The 25,222-nt window shown below is 35.9% G+C and overlaps 1 protein-coding gene and 1 pseudogene across 1 annotated transcript in view; one reads left to right on the top strand and one right to left on the bottom strand.

The window, feature by feature from the left end:
- The first annotated feature begins 1,121 nt into the window (after positions 1 to 1,121).
- On the top strand, positions 1,122 to 1,453 carry LOC102841267 (annotated as a pseudogene).
- A 213-nt stretch (positions 1,454 to 1,666) lies between these two features.
- ANKRD26 (ankyrin repeat domain 26) overlaps positions 1,667 to 25,222 on the bottom strand; it is a gene marked incomplete at its 3' end in the record, with an annotated part of 135,094 nt that continues 111,538 nt past the window's right edge. The window contains 9 exon segments of the mRNA XM_006871686.1: positions 1,667 to 1,686; positions 1,689 to 1,799; positions 7,662 to 7,707; positions 12,749 to 12,977; positions 14,824 to 15,041; positions 16,188 to 16,478; positions 21,283 to 21,412; positions 24,137 to 24,249; positions 24,613 to 24,706. Coding sequence (XP_006871748.1) covers positions 1,667 to 1,686; positions 1,689 to 1,799; positions 7,662 to 7,707; positions 12,749 to 12,977; positions 14,824 to 15,041; positions 16,188 to 16,478; positions 21,283 to 21,412; positions 24,137 to 24,249; positions 24,613 to 24,706 — 1,252 coding nt within the window.

Here is a 25,222-nt window from a genome sequence, read left to right as displayed (position 1 = left end):
TTCTTGTGCATATGCCTTCTCTTCTTATCAGCTGGACACGTCACTCTCTAGTCCATATTTTAGGGTTTTTTTGTTTAATAAAGGGGTCTATGATTTTATAGCAATACTTTTTGACTTATTGTTCTGTTCATGGTCATTTTCTGGCTGTATGGTAGTTATCTAAACTATCCTTGTTTGTAGGGCATATACACTAATCAGGCTGAAGCAATCAAAGGTGATGAGAAACATTAGCAATTTACTGTCCAATGGTTCAGTGGGGAGATGTTCTTTGTACTAAAATTTGGCAACTGATCTTTAATTTTAAGACTGTTTTCAAAAACGTAATAAAAAAATAGAAAAAATTAAGTCAATTTCTCTATGAGAAAAGATCTATATATCAGTGGTTAATATTAAAATTATACATAAGTTTGATAGCAATACCTCCAAATATTGAAATGGATATAGCACCAATATGTAAGAATGGTATCTAAATCTTTAGGTCCAGATACAGCAATAAAAATTGGAAACTATAAAGAAGTAACCAATTATATCCACTGAAGTGCTAATGACAATTTGGTTTTAGAGTGCTGTGTAAACAGTTGGCATTTTGGGTAGTTTGAGCATGCAAAGTCTCTCAGCTGTGCAAACAGGTAATGAATGCACTCAGCTGCGAACTGTAAGATCATATCGTCTAATCCAAACAGAGACACCTCAGAAGAAAGTCCTGACTATCTACTTCTGAAAAATCAGCTACTGAAAGTCCTGAAGAGCAGAGTTCTACTTTTACACACACAGGGCTGTCAGGAATCAGAATCGAATGAAACGGCACCTGGTTGTTGTTTTTTAAGGGGGGGTTGTGTATATAAAACTCAATACTGCTGGTTTTCATTTGCAAAATCAGTTTAAAAGACATCTATAGATGCCAAAGCTATAAAGTTTCATCTTATAAAATACAATAGACAACGCTGCCAGCACTATGTGAGGCCAGATCAGGAATGGGAGAGGGGAGTGGGGTTGAAGGTGTAAATTTGGCCGACTAACGGCTGGAAGGGGTGAATACCTTTCCTGATAGCAAACCGGTGTGGAGGCAGACATTCGAAGGGAAAATGTTAGACTTTTGATGGGTTTGAGAACGGAGCCTCCTCAACAAGCCCAAGAGTGAGATGACCCCAGAGGAGCTGCAGAAGACGGAGGAGGAGGAGTTTAACACCGGGCCCCTGTTGGTGCTTACGCTGTCGGTCAAGAACAACACCCAAGTGCTCATCTCAAGAAACTGCTGGGCCCCGTCAAGGCTTTCGAAAGGCACTGCAACATGGTGCTGGAGAATGTGAAAGATGTGGACCGAAGTCCCCAAGAGTGGCAAGGGCAAGAAGAAGTCCAAGCCCGTCAACAAGGACCGCTACATCTCCAAGATGTTCCTACGTGGGGCTCTGTCATTGTGGTCTTGCGGAACCCACTCATCGCCGGCAAGTAGGGGGTGCCCAAAGCCGCCTCCCATTACACCCTGTGTTGGGAATAATAAAGTCCCTGTGGTTAAAAAAAAATACTATATAAATTTTCATCAAACATAATTTGTACAAAAATATTTTCTTTTAATAAAGATTTTCAACATGTCATACATTACATAGCAAACCATTAAAATGTATATAAATATTCTAGTAAATAAATTTTTATTATTATCTGTCAGATCATATAATTTTTCTTTAAAATTTGCACATATTCTTGCGACGTTTTCAGAAGTAAGTCTTGATTTAGATTTGACTCATCAGTGGATCCTAGAGGAGAAGCTCTACAGGATCCAGATTCAAATTCAGCAGCAGCTAGAAAGAAAAGCAAGGGGTTATATTTTCCCAAATACTTCGTAGTTAATGAAGAATAAGGCAGTTTAAATTTGAGAACTTTATCAGTGTTAGTAAAAATTTAAAAAAAAGTATGATTATAGTACAAAATACAAGATTACAATGAAATATAATTGCCTTATTTACACAGTGAATTGCTATTACGCTCAGGTATCAGGGCTTCCATTTTCTTATTCTTCCTTCACTTATTCAATAACCATGTGCTAATACACTATAATAAACACTGGAATGAGAAGATGAAAATAACAAAGCCTGTCCCTCCACAATTGTGTACTATAACCTAAAAACAAACAGATGGAGCAGACAATTTCCATATAGAATCATATGAGGGGACTTTCAAAAGTATAAGGGGGAAACGGAGGTAGACCGTGCAGACCCAGCCAGGAGTTCAAGGCTCTGTGGGCCCAAGCGTTGTTGACCGTCCAAACCATTGGCTCTGAGGATCAGACTTTAGTCACCTAGCAGACATAGCAAACTGTCCCTTATCTGATTATTCAGGTATGCTTGTTAGTAATCGCATACATGAGCCCTGGATATCCACAGATAAATGTAAAAACCTTCCCTAAAAGCCGAGACTGTAAATTCCAAAAAGGCAAAGTTTTCCCCCTTTACAAAAGCCAAAGAGGATAGAGAGAAACACTGTTGACTGATGATATATGGAGGGGATTGTAATCAATGTAATGAAACAAGTCATATGAATGGCCGAATGTGAAACTGATGATGTGCCCTGTAAACTTTCACTCAATCCACAATAAAAACCTTAAAAAATATATATATATGGGAGGACTATAAGACTCAGAGAGGGAGAGGGGCTGTGTGTTGAAAACCAGGGGGCAGGTTGATGATGCATGGAGGGGACTGTAACCATGGCAATGAAATGATATCCGATAGGATGAATGTAAAGCTAATGTTCTCCCATGTAAACTATCACATAATTCACAATAAAAGATTTTAAAAAAGAAAAAAGAAGTGTATGGGATAATTCCAGTAACTTCTAACACCATTTCCCCACAAACTTCGTGAAGGCCCTGGTATACACCATGATAGACATACAAATAGGGCACTAACACCTTTGGTTGTTTAAATGATTATATATTCCGAGTACTTTTGTGTACATTAAAAAAAAAAAGAGGGAATAGAAGCAAATACTGTTAAATGAAAAACAAACAAACAAAACAAACAAAAAAACGTTACTGGTCAATCATTCAAAATCCAAAGGGCAACATACACCTAAGGACAGGGGATGGGAAGGAGGGTGGAATGGAAACAGGAAGCACAGGGAGGAAGTGGGATAACTGTTGTTGCATGGAGGGGATGGCAATCAGTGAGATGAAACACTTTTAGGGTTTGTTGGATGTTAAACTGATGATCTTGCCTGTAAATCTTCACTAAATTCACAATATAAAGTTAAGAAGAAGGAAAGAATAAATAGGGCACTAACAGAACGCAGACCTAGTATGGTGCTGTACAGTAAATAAACACTGGACTACAAGGTCAGTTTGAACTGCAAGGTTGGCATTTCTACTCACCAGTCACTCCTTAAAAATCCTATACAGGGTTGCTATGAGTCAGAGTCAACTCAACAACACTTAACAAAAACAACAGACTGCATAGGAGGAACATCTATCCCAGTTTTATGTCAATATTATTAAGGCTTTTGGTAGAAGACATATGTAAGGAAAAATGAAAATTATTCCAGATAAAGGGAAGAAGCATATGCAGAGCCAGAGGTGAGGAAGATCACTGTGAAATGATAAGGAGTTTAAACTGACGACAACAAGAAGCCTGACTATACATTGCATCAAAAGAGGAGAGTAAGGGCAATAGCCAAGAGACCAGGCTGGATAACTTGGCAAGAACCAGAGTGATTTGTCTTTATTCCATGATAAAGAATTTGGGATTTAATACAAGGACAAAAGGAAACCAATGATCAAGTGAATTATCCAATTTAAAATGTCACCTGTCAAGCATTGCTGTTGCTAGCTGCAATCGAGTTGGCTCCAACTCACAGCGACCCTATGTACAACAGGAATGAAACACCGCTTTGGTCTTGTACTATTCTCACAATTGTTGTTATGCGTGAGAACACTGCTGTTGCCACTGTGGGTCTTCGTATTTTTTGCTGACTCTCTACTTCACCAAGCATGATGTCCATTTCCAGGGACTGGTCCCTGCTGATAACATGCCTGAAATATGAAAGACCAACATCCTGTCTTCTAACAAGCATTCTGGCTGTACTTCTTCTAATATAGACCTGTTTGTTCTTCTAGAAGTCTTCAATATTCTTCTCCAACACCTTAACTTTAATGCAGCCATTCTTCTACAGTCTACCTTATTAACTGTCTAGCTTTCACATGTATACAAGGTCATTTCTTTTCAGTACCATGACTCTGTGTATAGCTTCCATCTTCTTTTGATGCTTTTTGTATCATTCAATATTTTGCCCATGTTGTTATTGTTAGGTGCTGCCGAGATGGTTGTGACTCATAGTGACAAAACACTGCCCAGTCTTGTGCCATCCTCACAAATGTCATTACGCTGAGCCCACTGCTGCTGCCACTATGCCAGTCCATCTCGTTTTCCTCTTCTTCGCCAACCCTCCACTTTACCAAGCATGATGTCCTTCTCCAGGGACTGATTGATCCCTTCTGATAATGTATCCAAAATATAAGCAACAAAGTCTCACCATCCTAGCTTCTAAGAAATACTCCAGATGTACTTCTTCCAGAACACATTTATTTGTTCTTCTGGCAGTCCATGTTACTTTTAATATTCTTCTCCAACTCCATAACTCAAGTGCATCAACTCTTCTATAGTCTCTTCCTTATTCACTGTACAACTTTCACATGTTTATGAGGCTACTGAAAATACTTTGGCTTTGGTCAGGCACACCTTAGTACTCAAACTGATGTCTTTGCTCTTGAACATTTTAAAGAGTTCTTGTGAAGCAGATTTGCCTAATGCAAATTTGATTTCTTGATAGCTGCTTCTGTGAGTTTTGATACTAGATCCAAGCAAAGACTCTCTCTGGTAGCGTAGTGATTATGAATCAGACTGCAACCTCAAGGTCAGCAGTCCGAAACTATCAGTTGTTCCGCAGAAAAAAGATGTGAACTGTCTGCTCCTGTAAAGATTTACAGCCTCGGAAACCCTGTACAGGGTCGCTTTGAGTCAGAACTGACTCCACAGCACGTCACCACCACCAAGCAAAATGAAGTCTCTGACAACTTCAATCTTATCTCCACTTTTCATTATTGGTCCAGTGGGAAGTTCTTGTTGTTGTTGTTTTTTTAACAATGAGGTGCAACCCAATGGCTGTGGTCTTTGATCTTCATCAGCAAGTATTCTAAGTTCTCTTCACTTTCAACAAGTAAAATTATGTAATCTGCATATTGCAGGTTAATAAATCTTCCTCCAATCCTGATGCCACATTCTTCTTCATATAATCAAACTTCTCAGATTTTGCCTATAGTATCCTTCAATATTCTAACTCAAGACTTGAATTTTTACTTCAGTTCTTTCATCTTGAGAAATGCTGGACCTTTTGGTTTCCTAACTCCATCTTTGCCTATTTCATTATAATACTTGACTTTGTCTTCTTGAGCTGCCCTTTGAAATTTTCTATTCAGCTCTTTTAAATTCCTTTTCTTCCATCTTTTTTAGCATCTCTGCTGGAAGAACAAGGTGCTCTGGTAGCATAGTGGTTACAAGTCGGACTGCTAATCTCGAGATCAAGCAGTTCTAATCTACCAGCTGTTCTGAAGGAGAAAGATGAGGCTTTCTACTCCCATAAAGATTTACAGCCTCGGAAACCCTATGCAGGGACTCCACGGCACACAACCACCACCAGCACATCATGTTGGAAAACAAGCTTCATTGTCTCTTCTGACATCCATTTTGGTCTTTTCTTTCTTCCCTGTCTTCTTAGTGACCTTTTGCTTTCTTCTTGTATGATGTTCTTCATGTCATGCCACAAGTTTTCTAAGTCTTCAATCTGTCTAATACATGAAATCTGTTCTTGAAATGATCTCTAAATTCAGGTGGGATATGATCAAGGTCATATTTTGGCTCTTGTGGACTTGTCTGAATTTTCTTCAGCTTCAGCCTGAATTTGCATATGAGCAATTAATGGTCTGTTCCAGTCTGCCCTGGACTTGTTTTGGCTAATGATATGGAGCTTCTCCATGCTGTCTTTCCATAGATGTAGTGAATTTGACTTCTGTGTATTCCATCTGATGAGGTCTATGTGTATAGTCATCTTTTAAGTTGTTTAAAAAAGGTCTCTGCAACAAGTTAGTCATCGGTCTTCAATTTCAGAATGAAGAAGACAGAATTCTTTAATTTCATCATCATTGGCTTTAATTGTTGGTGTGTAAATTTGAAAAACGGTATTAACTGTTCCTCCTTGTTGTCGTTAGGTGCCACTGAGTCAGTACTGACCCATAGCAACCTTTCCTTGTAGGCATATCCATATTATCCTATCACAGAGAGCGCTGAACTTCAGAATAAATTTTGAAATGTTCTTTTTGATGATGATTGCTACACCATTCCTCTTGAATTTTTCATTGTCAGCATAGTAAACCATAGGACTGTCAGATTCAAAATGGTCAATACCAATCTGTTTCAGCTCACTCTATACCTAGGCTATTGTTCTTTATTTATGTTCCATTTTTTATAACTTCCAATTTTCTTAGATTCATACTTTGGATTCCTAATAGTCCCTGTTATTTCTTAGATTCATTAACAGTCCAGGTTCCAATTACTAATGGATGTTTGCAAACTGTCTTACTTCATTCTGAGTTGTGCCCATCAGTAAATGAAGGTTATGGAAGGAAGCGTTACTCCATTCATGTCATCACGGTCAACTCTACTTTGAGGAGGCAGCTCTTTCCTAGCTGTATTTTGAGTGCTTTCCAACCTCAGGGGCTCATTTTCCAACACTATATCTGACAATAATCTGGTGCCATTCATAACATTTTCATCTTCCAGCATTATGTCTGACAATGTTCCACTGCTATTCATAGGGTTTTTAGTTGCTAAACTTTTAGAAGTAGTCTGCTTTTCCTTTTTCCTGTCTGTCTTGTCTGGAAGCTCCGCTAAAACCTGTTCACCATGGGTGACCCTTTGTGTGTGTGTGTGTGTGTGTGTGTGTATGTGCCTTGGAGTCTGTTTGACTCACAGCAACCCTGTATAGCATTTCCGAGGCTGTAAATCTTTAAAGGAGCAGAAAGTCCACCTTTCTCCTGCTGACCATGAGATTAGCAGCCCAACTCGTAACCACTATGGTACCAGAGTTCTTTATGGGTGACCCTGCTGGTATTTAAAGTACCAAGAGTATAGCTTCCAGCATCACAACAACATGCAAGCCACCAGAGTACAATAAACTGACAGACAAGTGGTCATGTGAGAGCTCTCTGAGTTGTAATTGTTTGACTAGTACTAGAATAAATCTATCTGTTTGGCCTTTTATCACTACTGTAAACATCAAAACTGCTGATGCCTACATGTTCTAAGCATAATTTCAGTGTTCAGGCTGACAGTTCACATAGAAGGCAGAAGCTAAGGAAGAGTATAGCCAGAAATAAAACAAAAAGGGATCCACAAAACTTTAACATTTTAAAAAAAAATATGGAGCATGATTAAAGGTATTAGGAATAATTACAGTCTTCATCTAAATATGTATTCTATATTATCTTTCCTTACATGTATATAAAAGAATATTCAATATAGCATCTATTATCCAAACAATGAAGGGACACCATTTATCATTTACAACTTAATTAATCAACATCTAAATTTAATTAATAATTTTTGCCAACATACCTTCTTCTAGTTCTCTAGTTATATTTTTTTCCAACTCCTGCTGCATCTGAAATAAGTCAAATATTATTTATAATGTTTACATTAAATAACAGACAACTAGCAATAATATATATCTTTATAAAATGTGGTAATAATTTAAATAATGCTTTAGAGGCTAATCTAACTTGGAAATTGATTAAATAATACTTGCAAATTAAGTAAATGTCCCACTTATCTTCATTTTCAAAAAGAGAGAAAACTATACAAAATATTGCTTGAATTAATATGATAAAAATCCAAATACTGGCTTATTAAATATGCATTGTTTTACAAGAATGATGTTTAATATTATTGGCACAAAGATTAAATTATACAAGTCATATTTTACACCAAACACATTATTTGCAATTCCTAACAAAACACAGCCTTTTATAAAAATTAAATCAGTTTTTAAAATAGATTTCTCCTTAAAAAGAAAATGAACTTTTCCATACTTTTAGAAATTAAAATCTTAAAGTATGTCTGTGCCATTAATTTTTCAGCAGTCTTAAGCACATAAAATGAAGAAAGAGACACTGTCTTAATGTCACATGAAAATTCTACTACAAAAGATATAGTGAAAATATTATGAAATCTATATTTTGGCTGTCACACTTTATTCAATTGAATACAAAAATTACAAAAAAATTTCTTGAAGGAAAGAAAAGCAGAGGTTAGAATCGATTTTCAAATTTAGGTTCTCTGATTCATGACTTTCTAGTATTGCAAACAAATATATGTGGGACCTTCAAAAAGTCTGTCAAATTTTTTCATTACCTTTTAATTTAATTTTTCATGAACCTTTTAAAATATGATTGAGCATGTATGTGTATATTGTTGTTGTTATGTGCCGTGAAGTCGGTTCCGACTCATAGAGACCCAACACAGGGTTTCAGAGGCTGTAAATCTTTACAGGAGCAGAAAAAAAAAATACATACATACATATATATATGTATGTATGTATATATATATATATATATGTATGTATGTATATATATACATACATACATACATACGTATAAGGAGCTCTGGTTACAAATCGGGCTGCTAACCTCAAGATCGGCAGTTTGAAACTACCAGCTATTTCGCGGGAGAAAGATGAGGCTTTCTGCTCCCGTAAAGATTTACAGCCTTGGAAACCCTGTACAGGGTTGCTATGAGTAGGAACTGACTCCATGGTACTTAACCACAACAACGTACATATGTATCCATATTTTATTGTTGTTATTTGGTGCAACTGAGTCAGTTCTGAGTCACAGCAATTCTACATACGAGAAGGAAACACTGCCCAGTTCTGCGCCATCCTTACCACCCTCGCTATGTTTGAGCTCACTGTTGCAACCACTCACTGTGTCAACCCAACTCGTTGAAGGTCTTCTTTGTTTTACTGACCCTCTATTTTACCAAGTATGATGTCTTTCTCCAGGAAGAACTGTCCCTCCTGATAACATGTTCAAAGTATATGAAACAAAGTTTTGTCATCCTTGTGTTTAAAGAGCATTCTGACTGTACTCCTTCCAAGACTGATTTGTTTGTTATTCTAGAAGTCCATGACATAGTCTATATTCTTTGCCAACACCATAATTCAAAGGAAATTTATGTAATGGATGAATCTGGGAGAAGGAACTGAGAGTGCTTGTTTGGCTGTGCATCTTGTGAACGCTCTTTTTTTAAAAAGATGTGTCTGCCCCCAGTAACAAATTCAGGTCTGTTTTCAACTATGTAATAAGTAGCCTGCCTCTGAGAAAACAGTTGTTTCCTCTGCCTACAACTGTGCCTAACTTGGGATGAAGTATCAGCAAGCCTATTGTGGCTGCACATTTAAGCCACATCCCTCTCCTCAGTTATTATGTGTGAGTAATAAAGCTAAGACTCTATTCTTCTACAATCTTCTTTATTCATTATTGACTTTCACTTGCATATGGGGCAATCGCAAAGACCATGGCTTGGGTCAGGTATACCTTAGACTTCAAATATCTTTGCTCTTAAACACTTTAAAGAAGGCTTGTGCATCAGATTTGCCTAATGCAATAAATACATCATTTGATTTCCTGACTGCTGCTTCCATGAGTGTTGACTTGTAGATCCAAACAAAATGAAGTCTTTGGTAACTTAAATCTCTTCTTCATTTATCATGATGTTTATTGGGCCAGTCGTGAGGATTTTTGTTTTCTTTACTTTGAGGTGTAATCCATACTGAAGGTTACTGTCTTTGATTTTCATCAGTAAGTAGTTTAGGTCCTCTTCACTTTCAGCAAGCAAGGTTGTTTCACCTATATCACAGGTTGTTAATGAGTCTTCCTCCAATTCTGATGCCACATTCTTCATATAATCCAGCTTCTCAGATTATTTGCTCAGCAGACATATTGAACAAGTATGGTGTAAAGATGAAACCCTGGTACATACCTTTCCTGATTTTAAGCCATTCAGTATCTCCTTGTTTTATTCTAACAACTGCCTCTCAGTCTATGTGCACGTTCTTCTTGAGCAAAATTCAGTGTTCCGGAATACCATTCTCCACGATGTTATCGATAGCTTGTCATGATCCACATAATCAAAAGCTTTTACTTAGTCAATAAAGTACAAGTAAACATCTTTCTAGTATTCTCTGCTTTTTAGCAAGATCCATCTGCCATCAGCAATGTTATCCCTCATTCCACATCCTCTTCTGAATCCAGCTTGAATTTCTGGCAGCTCCTTGTTGATATATTGTTGCAACCATTTTTTAAATTCTCTTCAGCAAAATTTTACTTGCATGTGATATTAATGATATTGTTCAATGATTTCCACATTTCATTGGGTCACCACTCTTTGGAATTAGCACAAATATGAGTATTTTCCAATCAGTTGGACAGATAGCTAGCTGTCTTTCAAATTTCCTGACATAGACCTCCAACGTTGCATCCGTTTGTTGAAACATTTCTATTTGCAATCCATCAATTCCTGGAGCCCTATTTTTCACAAATGCCTTCGATGCAGCATGCACTTCTTACTTCAGTATCAACAGTCCTTGATTGTATGTTACCTTTTGAAATGGTTGAAAATAGACCATTTCTTTTTGGTTCCGTGACTGTATATTCGTTCTGCATCATTCAATATTTTGTTCTTAGAATCCTTCAATATTGCAAGTTGAGGCTTGAGTTTTTCTCCAGTTCTTTCATCTTGAGAAATGCTGAGCATGCCTTTTGGTTTTCGAACTCCAGGTCTTTGCACATTTCATTATAATACTTGATTATGTCTTTTTGTGCTGCCCTTTGAAATATTCTGTTCAGCTGTTTTACTTCATTATTTCTTCAATTTGTTTCAATTTCTGTAAGCTCAACAGCAAGTTTCGGAGTCTCTTTTGGGATGCATTTTGGTCTTTGCTTTCTTTACTGTCTTGTTAATGACCTTTTGCTTTCTTCCTGTATGATGTTCTTGATGTCATCCCACAGCTCTTCTGGTCTTTGGTCATGAGTATCTAATATGTCAAATCTGTTCTTGAGGTGGTCTCTAAATTCAGCTGGTATATATTCAATGTTATATTTTGGCTAAGTGGACTTGTTTTAATTTTGTTCAGAACTATGGTGTTGTTGTTGTTAAGTGCCATGGAGTCAGGTCTGTCTCAAAGGACTCTGGTATAGGGTTTCTGAGACTATAAATCTTTGCGGGAACAGTAAGTCTCATCTGGATAGCGTCTGGTGAGCTCAAACCACCTACTTTGTGGTTTTGCAATCCGGTGCTTATCCTACAGAATCACTACACTCCCTTAGAACTACCAGATGACCCAGCGTTTCCAACCCAATGCACATCCTCAGAAGAGAAGACAAGACTGCACCAGAAATCTGCATTCCCTATGCAGCACTTTTCACAACAGTCAAATGGGCAAAGATGGAAGCCCCCAAACTATCCATCAGCAACAGGTTCAAATACACAAAATGTGGTAAAATACACATAATGGGATTACTGCTCAGCCGTAAAGAGAAATGAAGTCCTGATACATGTTGCAAGATGGAGGACCTTGAAAGCATTATGTAGCTGAAAAGACGTCAAATGCCAAAGGACAAATACTGTATGATCCCACTTATATAAGCAAATATCTAGAAGTCACAGTTAAAATTTAGGATAGATAAGCTTTGCCTTGGTGATATAAATAGGGAGACTATTTTTCGTTTGGAACAAATGTGACTCAATAGATTCTGTGGAGATACAATGTTCTAGCATGTAAAAAGTTAACATCTTATGAATATTGTTTTAGTTTTCAGATATTTCTATGATAATCTTTAGAAAAATTTTGCTAAATTAAATGGACATTTGGGAAATAGAAATATTACTTAAATAACCTGAAACATTTTGAAAGTGGAAGTATTGTAGTGTGTCACCGAGTCAGTTCCAACTCATAGTGACCCTGCACAGGTTTCCAAGAGTGGCCTCTTGAAAGTGTCAGTAATGTTCCAAAAATCCAAAATCAATATACAATAAATACTATTGAGTATTGTATGGCACACATTTACTAAATGTAGGATATGAACACAGGTACCAAAAAAGTCTTGGAACAGAAAATTGTTTTAAATTAACGATATATTTTATAAATTTTTTAAGTCTGAATTCTTAAAAAATATTTTTTTTTTTGGAGAAAAGAGTTCTATGTACTATAAAATCAAGTAGTGATATATCTTATAATAATGCATCACTGAATTAGGAAACAGTAAAACTAAAATTACTTCTGATATATAGGACAAAAAAAAACGCTCATTCACTGGACAGTGAAACTAAAGTGTGAACTGTGAAACTGAAAATTAGCAAAGTGCATATCAGTGGTCTATTAGCACAACAATGGTGTCAAGAGGCAAAGTTAAAGTTCATGCAATGGTGAGAGATGTAACAACCATTAAATGTTAAGTACATGGAAAAATAGGACTTACTGTTTTCCTTAAAGTAAGACATTCAGAAACTTGAAAACATTTTGTGAAACGTCTGTCTCTTTCTTACACAGATAATTATTAATTTTCCCTTAATATGCACGTCAATTAAACAGTTCAGTATTTCACACCAAACTACTAAAACCTAATGAAAAAAATATAACACACCTTAGTCAAGTAGGTTTCCATGCTGTTATTTGAAGGCTGTGGGCTTGAGGTAGGAATTGCTAATTTTTCTCTGGGCATAAGATTTCTATTGAGCACTAAACTGTTATTAACATTTCCAACACAAGGCGGCTCCAGGACTGGTCTCATTGTGAGAGTGCTAAGCAAAGATCTATTCTGTTGTTTCTCCACAAGAAGTTTGGTACTGATCTCTGCTAGCCTCTCATTAGTTCTGTGAAGATTACAAAAGACAAATGAGTATTGGTATTTCATTATTCCCTAAATGATTCCTATATCAAGTGCAGTTTTAGAAAATATTGCCATACTAGTCAATGGAATTTCACATTAAACAGTGTTTTAACACTGATAACCTGTCAGAACTTGTCTCCCACATACAATTACAGGTTTAAAATTATTTTAAAGAAGTACACTTATTTGCAGGGGGAATTCCAATGAACAAGTAACTCAAACAAAGTAGGAAGGGGAGAGAAATAGCTTGTAGTGTTGAAATGGTCTAAAAGGTAACATTTGCCAACTTCTGGAATGGCTTTACTTACAAGATATTTAAGATGCCATTAGAAATACTTGTACTTAGTTAGTCAGTTCATTTACCCATTAACTCAGAGAAATTAAGTACTTGACATTTAGGAACAATTCAGAGCAACAACCTCTAAGGAAGAACGAGATAGTGGAATAGGTGTTTACAAAGATTAAAAAGAGTTCAAAATGGCAATTAGTTCAAAAAACATCAGAGGTGGAACCTACCCTTTCTATCTTCTACACACTCTCTCAGACAGATCAAGCTATTACTTTATCCACTTTGTGAATTAGACGTCCCTTCAACTCAGAAAAACCCCTCAAACTTACTGCCATCAAATTGATTTTGACTCATAGTTACCCGGTATAGAGTTTCCAAAACTGCACATCTTTATGGAGGCAAAAGCCTCATCTGTCTCTTGCGGACCTTGCAGTTAGCAGTCCAGTGATCACCCTATAACATCATACCAAAATGCCTATAATTTCCTTCACATCTGTGTTAATGTTTCACATATATGCCTTTATATAGAGAAGAAAACAGTAAAGGATGGTCTCAGTGCGCCGTCTACTGTTAGTAAAAGTTAAAAAAAATTAATTGACAAAGTGCCATCCATGCAGGATGTGCCAAGGTGGCTATTGTCAGCAGTGAGCACTTGGCTCCTAACTGATAGGTCAGCAGTTTGAACCCACCACTCACTCCCATGAGAAAGATGTGGCAGTCTACTTCCAAAAACATTATAGTTGGAAACCCTGTGGGGCAGTTCTACTCTGATAGCAATGGATTTGGGTTTTGGATGGGTTGTTGTTAGGTGCCATTGAGTTGATTCTGACTCATAGCAACCTCATCTGACAGAGAAGAACTGCCCCATGAGTTACTGGCTTTTGCTTTTTTTTTTTTTTTTTTTTAATGAAAGCAGACTGTTAGGTCTTTCTTCCGTGGAGTCACTGGGGAGGTTCAAACCACCAACCTTCAGTTAGAAGCCAAGCACTTAACCATTTTTGCCACCAGGATTCATATTCCAAAAAATAGTTCAATTCCTTACTATTTCTTAGGGAATGCTGACAGCAATTTTGCAATCTAAAACTTGTATAAAGTTTCAAAACCAATTAGCTTTAAACTAATGGATCAGATTTACTATATGAGAATATTAAAGAAAAAAATAATAAAACCATGTAAAACTAAAAAAGGAGGCAAACTGTCCCAGACTAACATTTTTAAATTTATTCACTAACATTATTTTCCAAAACTATATTGTCTAACTAGCTTTCATTTCTTACTAACCTCATGAACCTGATTCACTAAAAATTATCCTTTGTTGTTGTTAAGTAATACCGAGTAGGTCCTGACTCATAGAAATCCCAGAAAGGGTTTTCAATGACTCATCTTTCTCCCACAGAGCAGTTAGCAGGCTCAAGCCAAGGACCTTGTAATTCACAGTCCAGTGCTTAGGGTATGGAGCCACTATACTCTCAAAAATAATGCTTGAGAAGCATATTAATGAATTAAATTTATTTTTCATGGTTCTGTTATTTTGACTTACTTGTTTAATTTATTTGACAATGCTCTTCGAACTTTTAATTCTTCTAAATAGAGTTGCTTATATTTTTCCAATTCTGTTTTATTAGAATCTTCTTGGGAAACTTTCATTTTAGAGAGTTCAGATTCTAGATCTTTAATTCTGAGTTCCATTTGACTTCTGATTGAAGCATTGTTATTCTCTCTTAACTGCTCCAAGTTTTCATGAGAAGCTGCTTGAGTCTAAAACAAATGAAAAGGATACATTAAAAAATAATTGTAACATGAATAATTATAATTTATTTGTTTCCTTTAGTTCTTAGTCAGTGATTCCTAGAACACTTTAAATATGTAAAAATGGAAGGTAAGGTTTAAAATATTTATCATCAATATCGACTGAGTTAAATCTAAATTATAAAATATGTTGAATCATTCTTATACTATTACTCATATAATCTGATAATTCAGAGAATAACAGTATCAATTTTTTAAATGGAATATAAATTTAAGAATAAACCAAAGAGAAGAACATGAGAGGAAGGAGGGATCCTGACCAGAAACGCAGCGCTAACAGAGATGATGGCGGAGGCGATGGCACAGAGAGACAGAGCAGCAGAGGACCCAAGGCCCATGGACTGAGTAAAGCAGTGTGCCTGTGGGCAGGAGGCTGGCTTGCAAAATGTGCCCTTTGGACATTTAAATGAATATATATTTACAATATGGTATGTGTACATCAAAAAAAAAAAAAAATGCAATAGGGGTAAATACTGTTGGCTAAGGGTGCATGGAGGGGACTGTAATCATTACAATGATTCGCTGAATGTAAAAATGGTGATCTGCCCTGTAAGCCTTCACTTACTCAATACACAATAAAAGCTTTGAAAAAGAAAAAAGAATACGGTGCATTTTTTACATCCTAAGCTTTTTTCTTTTCCTCCTAGTAGTCTTGTTTTACGGCAACTAGTCTTAATAATAGGCACCCTGGTGGCATAGTAGGGTTACATGTTGGGCTGATAACCATAAGGTCAGTTGTTCAAATCCACCAACCATTTTATGTGAAAACGATGAGGCTTTCTGTTTCCAGAAAGATTTACAGCCTCAGAAATCCTACACAGGCTCACAATGAGTTAGAACCAACTCCACGGCACACAATCACCACTACCAACAGTCTTAATAATCAAGTGATTCTCTAGTGAGAATCATTATTTTCAAATATCAATTTAGTAATGATAATGACCAAAAAATGCTTTATTGAAAGGGAAAAACAAACTGTCACCTTTTTACAAAACAAATTGCTGAAAGGGAAGTAAAGGAAACACATACAGTATATATTCAATATATAATTTGCAATCTAACAAATTAAAGCACATAACAGATAAATAAGTTAACCTGTAGAAACAGATTGACTTCTTTTAGCTTTTCTACTATGTCCTGCCTTGCTCTTTCTTCAATCTCCCGTTTATACTGTTCTATTTGACCGTGGTCTAACATATTTATCTCTAGATGACTTTTGAGGTTTACTACTTCTTGTTCCAACTTCTTTTTATTCTTCTCTAGTTTTTCACATTTCTTTTGTACTGCTTTCATAGCTAATAACTCCTGTCGAAGAGCTTGATTTTTTGCATCCAGATGTAGACATTTTGAAGATGAAGTTTCTAGTTTTGCTGTAAGATCATCAATCTGCATGAATAAAATAATATAGTTTGGTAATAAAGGAAATAAGCTGAGAATCATCTAACTCAATGCCAATATCAAATCTTTAAACAAATTCATTGCAATAAAATGTTCTCTGTACTATAACAGATTCTTAGAATGTGAATGTTAGAATTACTCAGAAAATCAACAAAATTAAAACCAAAAGGAATCACAAAAATCTATTAGCTTTCATCATCTTTGCCACATAATTTCTGCACTTGATTTTGTATTTGTATTTTTCTATGATCATTTCCTGTCTTCCTCCTCCCCAGTATCCCTTCCCACATCTATTGTAATATAGGAGAAGAGATAGACTGGCCCTACTGAGTGTTACCTAAACTGCAAATTCCTAAGCAAAAGAAATGCTGCTTTGAGACACAAAGTTCTGAGTTGGCTTGTTATTGTAACTGGCACTAATACTAAGGCAATGATGTTGCCATTAAAAGAAAAAAAGGACCAGGAGATAGGCAGAAGCTGGAAAGACCTAGAGAAAAGTATGACTGAAAGTCAAAAGGGTCTCAAACATACGGCTAGTAGAAGCCTGATGGTCCCCAGAGAGGCTGACAGCAAGGGCTTAATGGCAAGTCAAAAAAAGGACTATTAAGGAGACTCTCGCCACATAGTCACTGAAAGTAAAATATTAGAGGCAAGAGATCATTTGAAGAAAGGTTGTTAAATATAAAGGAACTAGGACTTACCAAGTTGAACTATTTGTTTCTCATTCACAGCTTCTCTACATGTCAAATCAAGTTAAATTAAGAAAATGGTTTCTAGCTAAGATCAAATCCAGGGTTCTGTCAGAAAAATACAGTCTAAAGATGAAGTCATGACCATGTCTGTAAACTCCATTATTAGCACCTTAGAAAGATTTAAGGTGGCATCTCAAATTCATCAAAGATCTAAAGGATGAAAGAATCTTAAAAGCGTTGTCTTATAACAGTTTCACAGAAAGCCCAAAATGGCAAAGAAATTATCTCAATACTTTGTGAGAGTGGCTTTTCTAATGAAATGAACTCCAATAAAGTTCACAGGAACCTCACAAAGTCTTAGAGGGAACTGTAGTTGTAGAAACACTGCTTGCTATCGTGGACTAACAGAAATCAAAACAGTACAAAACAAAACGAGGCCTTCAGACTTTTTCAGTTCTAGAGAGGAAAGCAGACAGAGAAAATTACTCAGTTGCAAAAACAGGTCATTTCTGCTGAAAAGAAGAGCAGTAACAACCAGCACAGGCTGTATAGCAAAGAGCCATGAGAATCATTCTCATAATTGTTATTGTTAAATTCTGTCAAGCTGTTTCCAACTCATAACGACCCTGTATCGGGTTTCCAATGAGCCAACCTTGCTGTTCAAACTGACCTTGTAGTCCAGTGCTTATCTTACAGCACAACGCCAGGACTCCTGTCTTCATGATTAGGATTACTGTATTTTTACAAAAATAACGTGTACCTTCTAAGTTTGTTTGCCAACTGTTCCCTCCTTCTGGGAGGTATTTTTATAAATGTGCTATGCCAATTTTTTTTATAGCAACATGTTTTTTTAAAAATTGGCATTAACGGTGCTTATGAAAATGCCTCCTGTAGGGAGGGAGCAGTTGACAAACAAATGTAGAAGATACGTGTTATTTGTGTAAAAATATGATCTGTATCAAAGAGCTGGCAGCATCAGAATTCCTACGGCATTATAATTTTTACACTTCTCAGTTACATAGCCAATGTTAATATCCTCTGGACATTTAAGAAATTATATACAATTTCTCCTTTATTTCCAGGTTACTTGTATAGAAAGATACGACTACCTTCATCTTTATGCTGTAACACAATACTGCTCCATATCACAGAGATTAGCTTAGAAATTTTGAAACTCATATTACTAACTTGTCTGTTATCTGACAGTACCAAATTGCTTACATACGATCTGATTTTTAAGGGCTATACTCTTGAAAATTGTCTTTGAATGGATTAAAATATATCCTCTGTAAATTATTCACTGAGAAATAAAATATTCCTTTCTATGTATTTAAGTAGAGCAATATGGATACGGGGAACTGTGATTTTGAGAATGTAGATCTGTGCCACGAGGATCAGCGAGCACCAGTGTTACGACACAAGAACCAAGTCAAAGAGCATCTAATTGTGAATTACAAGATGACAGATTCGCTAGATTTCTAAAGTAGAAAGCTGAAAGCCCAGATGTAATCTTCTCTATCCTTAGCGGTGAAATTTATAGATTCTATGTAATATATTGACTTAATAATAAGTATAAGGGAGTATAAAGGGACTTTAAAAGTTCATAGAAAAATGGAATTAAATGACAATGGTGTATTTCCACCAACTTTTTGAAGACTTCTCGTAAATACTAGACTGAGTCAGCAGATCTTAGGACCAAGATTTGATAGACTCAAAGTGAGAAACGAACTGCTTGAATGGAGACAAGACAAAGAAGGGACTCCATCTTCCCATCATCATGGAGCCAGTGGAGCATAAACTGGCCATAGGCTCCTTCAAGAAGCAAAACATTTTCACAGGAGTCCAGTTAAAGACAGTCCACCAGACACTGACTGTTTATTATTCCATTCCTGGTAACATACAGGATGACAGAGTATCTGTTTCTATAACATTTTATTTGAACTAGCATAAGGATGCATATGTTGTTGTTAAGTGTCACCGAGTCAGTTCTGACTCACAGCAACCCTGTATAGGGTTTCTGAGAAGCAACTGGTGAGACTGAACTGCTGACCTTGCGGTTCAAACCACCTTTGCAGTCTAGCACATTAACGAAGAGTGCTACTCCATAACTCCAAAGATACATATTGTTGTTGTTGTTATGTGCCATGGAGTCGGTTCTGACTCATAGCAACCTTGTACAGGGTTTCCAAGGCTGTAAATCTTATCTTTACAGGAGCAGAAAGACTCATCTTTCTCCCGTAGAACAGCTGGTAGTTTTGAATTGATGACCGTGGGAGTAGCAGCCCAATTCGTAACCACTATGCTACCAAAGCTCCTTCAGGATACATATAGGTTAATGGAAAAGAACTGTGGACCCAGAAATAAATCCTCACATTTATAGCCAACAATGACAACAAAACTTTTCAATAAACAATGCTAAAGTCACATACAAAACATTCATATATTCACATATAAAAGAATTAAGCTAAATCCTTACCTCACACTACATATAAACATATGAGCTAAAACTACAGAACTTAAAAGAAAACAAAGGTGTAAATCTTCATGACTTTGGATTTGGCAATGGGTTCTGAACCATACCACCATATTTGAAAGTTACCAAAGCAAAAACATAAATACAGAACATCATAAAAATTGTTTAATTTTGTGCTTCAAAGGATACTAAAGAAAATGAAAAATCAAGCCACTGACTTAAAGAAAATATTTGCAAATCATGTATCTGATGTTGTTGTTGTTAAGTGCTGTCGAGTCGATTCCGACTCATAGTGTCCCTGTATAGGGTTTCCAAGGAGCAGATTGTGGGTCTGAACTGCTGACCTTATAATTAGTAGTCCAGTGCTTGTCCTACAGCACCACACCATGATTCTAGATATCCTGATAGGGAATTTGACATCTAGGATATATAAAGAACTCTTACAACTCAATAATAAAAAGATAACCCAACAGGCAACTGATATGAATAGACATGTTCCCCAAGAGGGTATACGTAAGGCCAATAAGTACCTGGAAAGCTTTCAACATTATTAGTCATCAGCAAAATGTAAATCTAAACCACAATGAGATGCCACATAGGAATATTTTGAAAAGAAATAATGTCTATTAAGATGGTTATAATAATAAATAAGACATAATAACAAGTATTTGCGAGGATCTGCAGAAATTGAAAACTTCACAGATTGCTAGTGGAAATATAAAAAGGTAGAGCGACTTTGCAAAACAGCCTGGCGATTCCTGAAAATGTTAGACATAGTTACTCTGACTCAGAAATTCTAATTCTAAGTATATACCCAAGAGAAAGGAAAGCCCGAGTTCACACAAAAACTCGTACATGAAGTTTCACAATAGGAGTCTTCATAATACCCTAAAAGTGGAAATAACCCAAACGTCTATTAATCAATTAATGGTTAAGTAAAATAAAGCATGTATATCCATAGAAAGGAATACTATTGGACAATAAAAAGAAACGAAATATCTCTTCACTCTATAAATGAATGTATCATCAAAACAGTAAGCTAAGTGAAAGAAGCCAGACATTAAGAACCACAGATCATTGTATAATTCTGTTCTATGAAATGTCCAGAAATAGAGACAAATCTATGACCTCAGAGACAAAGAGTGTAGGTATTGTCAAGGTTCAGAGCAGAGGAGAGGGAAGACTGGGGGATGTAGCTAAAGAGTATGGGGTTTCATTATGGGATGATGAAAATGTTCTAAAATTTACTGTGGTGAAAATTGTATAACTTTGTTAATATATGAAAAGTCACTGAGTTACACACTTCAAATGGGTGAACTGTACGATATGATAATTATATCTCAATAAAGCTGTTACAAAAAACATATATATTTAATTCAGTGCTAGTGATTTGGGGTCTTATACTGGTGAACTGCTTAACTTTAGACTACAAGCCAGGGTCAGGACATAAAAGAATAAGCAGTATGCCCTATTTATAGAAAAATTATATATCAAAAAGCTTTCTTTTTCATTGGTATCAAGTACATAAAATTACTGGAAAAAAACATAATTTCACTGTTCAAAACACTAAGTCATTTATATTTCCCAAACTTGAGTGATTTTGGTCCCAAAACTTTTTAAAGATTACCTTATGTTTTAGCATGGCCATCTGAATATCCATTTCAATTTGATTCGTTTTTAAATCTCCATGGAAACTAAGCTCTCCATTTTCATATTCACTTAACTTCTTTTTTGTCAGTTTTAACAGTTTCTTAAATCTGCAGGGATGCACATAATGAGTAAATCAAGTTCCCAAAGAATAAATATTTAATATTTAAACAGATATTCTGTTCTACCATTTATGAGAAAAATCTATTTATAAGGATCTTCTCTCATTTGTTTCAAGCTAGTACTGTTTGAAAATATATTACCTAAAGTCCTACGTAAATAAAACTGTTACAATAACACTTATATGACATATTCAATGGTAGGTTAGGGGTTAATATACCTATAAAGAGTTCTTATACCCCCCTCTAAGACTGAAACTCAAAGGGAACACATGAGCAGGCATGTAAGCTTGCTGATGACCACATTGGTCTACTGGTGAGTGGAAGAGGGGGAAAGGCAGCAATGAAGAAATGGGCTGAGCTCAACCACGGTCCATTGACTCCTGTGGACCTGGAAGTGAGAAAAAGAAGAGGAAGGGCTGGTTGGCCCAAAGTGTGTTCAGACCTGGGGACACTTGGGCCCATGGACAAGGACATAGCCACAGAGGGCTAGAGCTGAGAGTGAAGCATCCAGCTGATATGAAGTGAGGGGAGATGCACAAGAACACCCAAACTTGCAAATAGTACCCATTTGACTTAGCCTCAACGGCTTGATAATCAGAACTAGAGGAAAATAAAAAATAAAAATAAATTTTTGATAAAGGAAATGAGAATATTGTTGCTACAATTTGATGAACCTGACTTACACTCATGGAGGTAGTAACTTTAAATGCCAACAGAGAGGGAAGGAGTTTTCACATCAAGTATCAATGCTATCCCCCCTTGGTATACATATAGGGACAGGCAACTTAGACACTGGCTACCTAAAATGAGGGGGCGATAAAGGCATGAAGTGACTGGCTTACAGGTTTCAAGAGGGAGTTTTAAGAGTGTGTGGAAGAAGATAGAGTCCCCACTGAATAGTTTTCATCTTGTCTAGATGGGTCTGATAAAAAGAGATGGGGATAAGATTCTTATGATTCAATAGTGAGTAATCGTTATCATGACTAATTGCGACTGTCACAATTGTAAAGGGAGAAGTTTGTAACAAAAACGGGGTAGTAGTTAATCTTACAGTCCAGAAACAGAGGACCTTAGGACCATCAAGGGAGAGAAACACAAGCGGAACATGGGATCTTATCCAGAGAAGCAGCGACACCAGAGATAGAGGCAGAAATGGGGGCATGGAGAGAGGGAGCAGCTGAGGACTCTGGATTCATGGAAAGAGAAGGACTAAGAGATGGCAGCCAGGAGGCAGGCTTGCAGAATGTGCCCTTTGGTGGTTTAAATTATTATATGTACCTAAGTGTTTGAAAAAAAAAAAGTGGGAGGAGCTAACATGAATAGAGAGAAATACTGTTAATTGATGGTACATGAAGGGGATTATAATCATTGCAATGATACAAAGTATATGATTTGTTGAATGTAAAACTGATGATCTGCCCTGTAAACTTTCACTCAATTCACAATCAAAGCTTTAAAAAAACAAATAAATAAAGAGCATTTAGGTTGTTAAAAAAAAAAAAGACTTCTTATAAATAATTAATATCCATTTTAGTATGTTAATATAAAACATTAAGCTATTATTAAATACTAGTTACTACGCATGGAAGAAAGATGAGGCTTTCTGCTCCTACGAAGAATTCAAGTCTCAGAAATTCATATAGGGTCAGAACCAACCTAATGGTACTCAACAACAACAACAAGCTAATACACAGGGATCAGTCTCTAAGGTTAAGAAGAAAAGCATACTTATACATAAATGTTTTGAAGACATAAAAAAAACACAAAAACCTGTTACCCAAAGATTGCAAAAAGAGGTGAAGTACATGCAAAAACATTAAGGAGATTACTGAGATTAGAAAAAGAAAAAGGAAAAAAGGAAAGAGAGCTTTAGAAGAAAGGAAATCAGCAGAAAGATAATGTGTTAAGAGATTTAAAATCTTTGCTAGTATAACATCAACAAAATGAAAAAGTTGCAAAACAATGCAGAGAAAGAATGAAATGAGGAAAAACACTGATCAGATTTGAGAACAAATGTAAAGACTCAGCAAATAAACAAAGGAAGTCATGTTGGGTGTTTCAAAAACATTAGGGATATTCCTTTATTTTTCACCTGGGTGGCAGAAACATGAAGGTTCATTTTACTCTTACGTGTAAACTTCTATGTAAAATATAAGTTACATATATTTTCATATGCCTATATATTTTATACATTGAAAAGGAGACAGAAAAGGAATTAAAAGACAAATCAAGGTAATTTTAGCTGCTGTTAAAGAATGACACAGATGAGTTTTTAGATATTAAAATATTTGAATGATGAGGGATAGAAACTACTAAAAGAAAGATAACTGAGGACAGCCAAGATCTCTTGCAGAAATCAAAATTCAAGGTAGATGATGAAGAGTACATTGACATTATATGCAAAACGCATTCAAAAAAGTTTCAGATTATGATGTGAGTTTGTGAAGCAAATATATAAATACAGTAACTGGTTGAATTATGAAGACGTAAGTATAAATCCAATTTGTAATTAGGTTCTAATAAAGTAAAGTTAGTGCTAAGTTGATAATTTAATAAATATGTACAGAAATTATGTGAAATATTAAAACCTTACCCAATATGTCATGAATGTCACTAAATAAAATGTACATGAATTACTGAACAGAAAAACAAATGTAAACTTTCACCCAAATCATAATAAAATGTTTTAAAAAAGAAAAGAAAAAGACTTACCCACTAATTTCTTTTTCTAATATACCATTTTTCTTCATTTCTTGGTCCAAACGATATTCCAGAGATTGTTTTAATTCAGTAAGTTTTTTTAATTGTTCCTTTTCATCTTCAGACTTAAAAAAAAAAAAATTTAAACAGATTTACTCTTCTTTTCAAAAGAATTATTTTTCATGAGCTCATGAGTCATATGTGTTCAGACAAGACGTTCTTGAGTAGTGCAAATGGTTACAGGCTCAACTACAAGCTGAAAGGTTGGCATTTCAAACCCACCCAAAGATACCTTGAAAAACAGGCCTGGTGATCTTCTGAAGTCACAACCTTGAAAACTCTATGGAGCCGTTCTACTCTTGCATATAGGATCGCTATGAGTTGGAACTGACTTGGCAGCAACTAATAACAACAGGCCAAACTATTCTTAAATACCACTAATGGATCAATAATTTTTCAGTATGACAGATATCATGAGGCTGACTTACCAAACTTATACCTAATAGGTTTTTCTGAAGGTGTTCCATTTTGTCCGCTTGCTTTTTTATTGTACCTTTCAACTCTGAATTTTCAATTTCAAGCCTAAAATGTATATTTTAAATTAATTATTCTTATACATAGATGTTAAAATATCACATAATTTCTAAACAAACATAGGAAGGCATAATTACATAAATTCTTTAAAAACTGAAAAGGAAAAAGGAAACAGAGGTAAGCGGTGCTATATACACAACCCTGGAACAAGTGTTCTGTGGGTAGATACCGGGACAGATACACAGGCTGAATGGGCATGCGAGAGAGAGTAGGAATGTGCCCATAAATATATAAGGGTATGGAAGAGAATATTAGCACATGGATATTTACCTTGGGTACAAACATAACTATGGATGTGGTGGAACATACAGGGGACAAAATGATGAAAATTTCCTAGATATTATCAAACATCTTAAGGCAATGAGTTCCTGGGCCTAGGGGCTCAGGACCATAGTCTCAAGGGACACCACAGTCAACTGGCATAACATAGTCCAAAAAGACAATATTCCACAATCTACTTCGGTGACTAGCGTCCGGGATCTTAAAAACTCATAAGCATCAACT

The sequence above is a fragment of the Chrysochloris asiatica genome, unplaced genomic scaffold, assembly GCF_000296735.1.
Source record: "Chrysochloris asiatica unplaced genomic scaffold, ChrAsi1.0 scaffold00172, whole genome shotgun sequence".
Lineage (NCBI taxonomy): Eukaryota > Metazoa > Chordata > Mammalia > Afrosoricida > Chrysochloridae > Chrysochloris > Chrysochloris asiatica.
This window is presented reverse-complemented; position numbering and strand designations above follow the sequence as displayed.